General features: G+C 41.5%; 1 protein-coding gene across 1 annotated transcript; it reads right to left on the reverse strand.

Annotated features, from left to right (window-relative positions):
• Nucleotides 1-503: 503 nt before the first annotated feature.
• Nucleotides 504-1,331, reverse strand: LOC107489438 (uncharacterized). The gene has a single exon (XM_016110186.1). It carries the CDS (start codon nucleotides 1,329-1,331, stop codon nucleotides 504-506), a length of 828 nt encoding a protein of 275 aa, XP_015965672.1.
• Nucleotides 1,332-1,534: the final 203 nt, after the last annotated feature.

The raw sequence follows: 1,534 nt of genomic DNA on the forward strand, positions 1-1,534 counted from the left end.
GCTAGCATGCATTCTTGATCAAAAGCAAAAGGTACATCAGAGACAAGTAGATTACTCAAAGGTTTGGCAATTTTTGAAAAATCTCTAATGAATCTTCTGTAAAACCCAGCATGTCCCAGTAAGCTCTTAATTTCTTTGACATTATTGGGTGGAGGTAATTTCTCAATTATATCCACCTTAGACCTGTCCACCTCTATACCTTTATTAGAGATTTTATGGCCAAGGACTATCCCTTCCGTTACCATAAAATGGCATTTTTTCCAGTTTAAAACTAGGTTAGTCTCTCGACATCTCTTTAGCACCAAGGCAAGATGGTATAAGCAATTAGGAAAAGAATCACCAAACACTGAAAAATCGTCCATGAAAATCTCAATGAATTTTTCAATCATGTCTGAAAAGATAGACAACATGCATCTTTGGAAAGTGGCAGGTGCATTGCACAATCCAAAGGGCATACGTCTATAAGCAAAGACCCCATATGGGCAAGTAAAAGATGTTTTCTCCTAGTCCTTTGGTTCAACCACAATCTGGTTGTAGCTTGAGTAGCCATCCAGGAAACAATAGTATGCATGCCCTACAAGTCTCTCCAACATTTGGTCCATGAAGGGAAGTGGAAAGCGATCCTTTCTCATTGCCTCATTGAGCTTTCTGTAGTCAATGCACAATTTCCATCCAGTGACAGTTCTTGTAGGGATGAGTTCATTCCTCTCATTAGGCACCACGGTAATGCCTTCTTTCTTGGGAACTACTTGAGCAGGGCTCACCCATTGGCTGTTCAAAATTGGGTAAATCACCCCTGCCTGCCACAGCTTCATTACCTCCTTCTGTACTACCTCTTTCATGACTGGGTTCAACCTTCTTTGGGGCTGAATGGAGGGCTTGACATCATCTTCCAGCAGGATCTTATGCATGCACATGGAAGGGCTTATCCCTTTTAAGTCAGCAAGGGTCCATCTAATAGCATTTTGGTGCTTTTGTAGCACTTTAATTAACTCCTTCTCTTGCTCTTTACTTAGAGCAGAGTTGATGATCACTAGGTGGCTCTTATCACTTCTCAAATAAGTATACTTCAGAGTGAGAGGCAATGCCTTCAGTTCAAGTTTGGGTGCTTCCTTCTCTTCCTTCTTCTCCTCTAATGTGCTTGGAATGAGTACCTCAGTTAATTGAATTGCTGCAGTTTTACTGGTTGATAAGGGGTCTTCTTCTGACACTTCCTCAAGTTCTTCTTCTTCAAGAGTTTCTTGTACCAAGGCTTCTACTGCATCCAACCTCATGCATTCTCCCAGTGATTCTCGTGGATAACTCATGGCCTTGAACACATTGAATACCATTTCTCATTATGTAGCCTAAGGACCAGTTCTCCTTTTTGGACGTCGATGATAGCTCTAGTTGTTGCCAGAAATAGCCTTCCAAGACTAATTGAAGCTTTGGCCTCTTCTTCCATATCCAACACCACAAAATCTGCTGGGAAGAAGAAGTCTCCCACCTTCACCAACAAGTCTTCTACTATTCCATGGGGAAATTTGAATGATTT

This window comes from Arachis duranensis, chromosome 5 (assembly GCF_000817695.3).
Source record: "Arachis duranensis cultivar V14167 chromosome 5, aradu.V14167.gnm2.J7QH, whole genome shotgun sequence".
NCBI classification, from domain to species: domain Eukaryota; kingdom Viridiplantae; phylum Streptophyta; class Magnoliopsida; order Fabales; family Fabaceae; genus Arachis; species Arachis duranensis.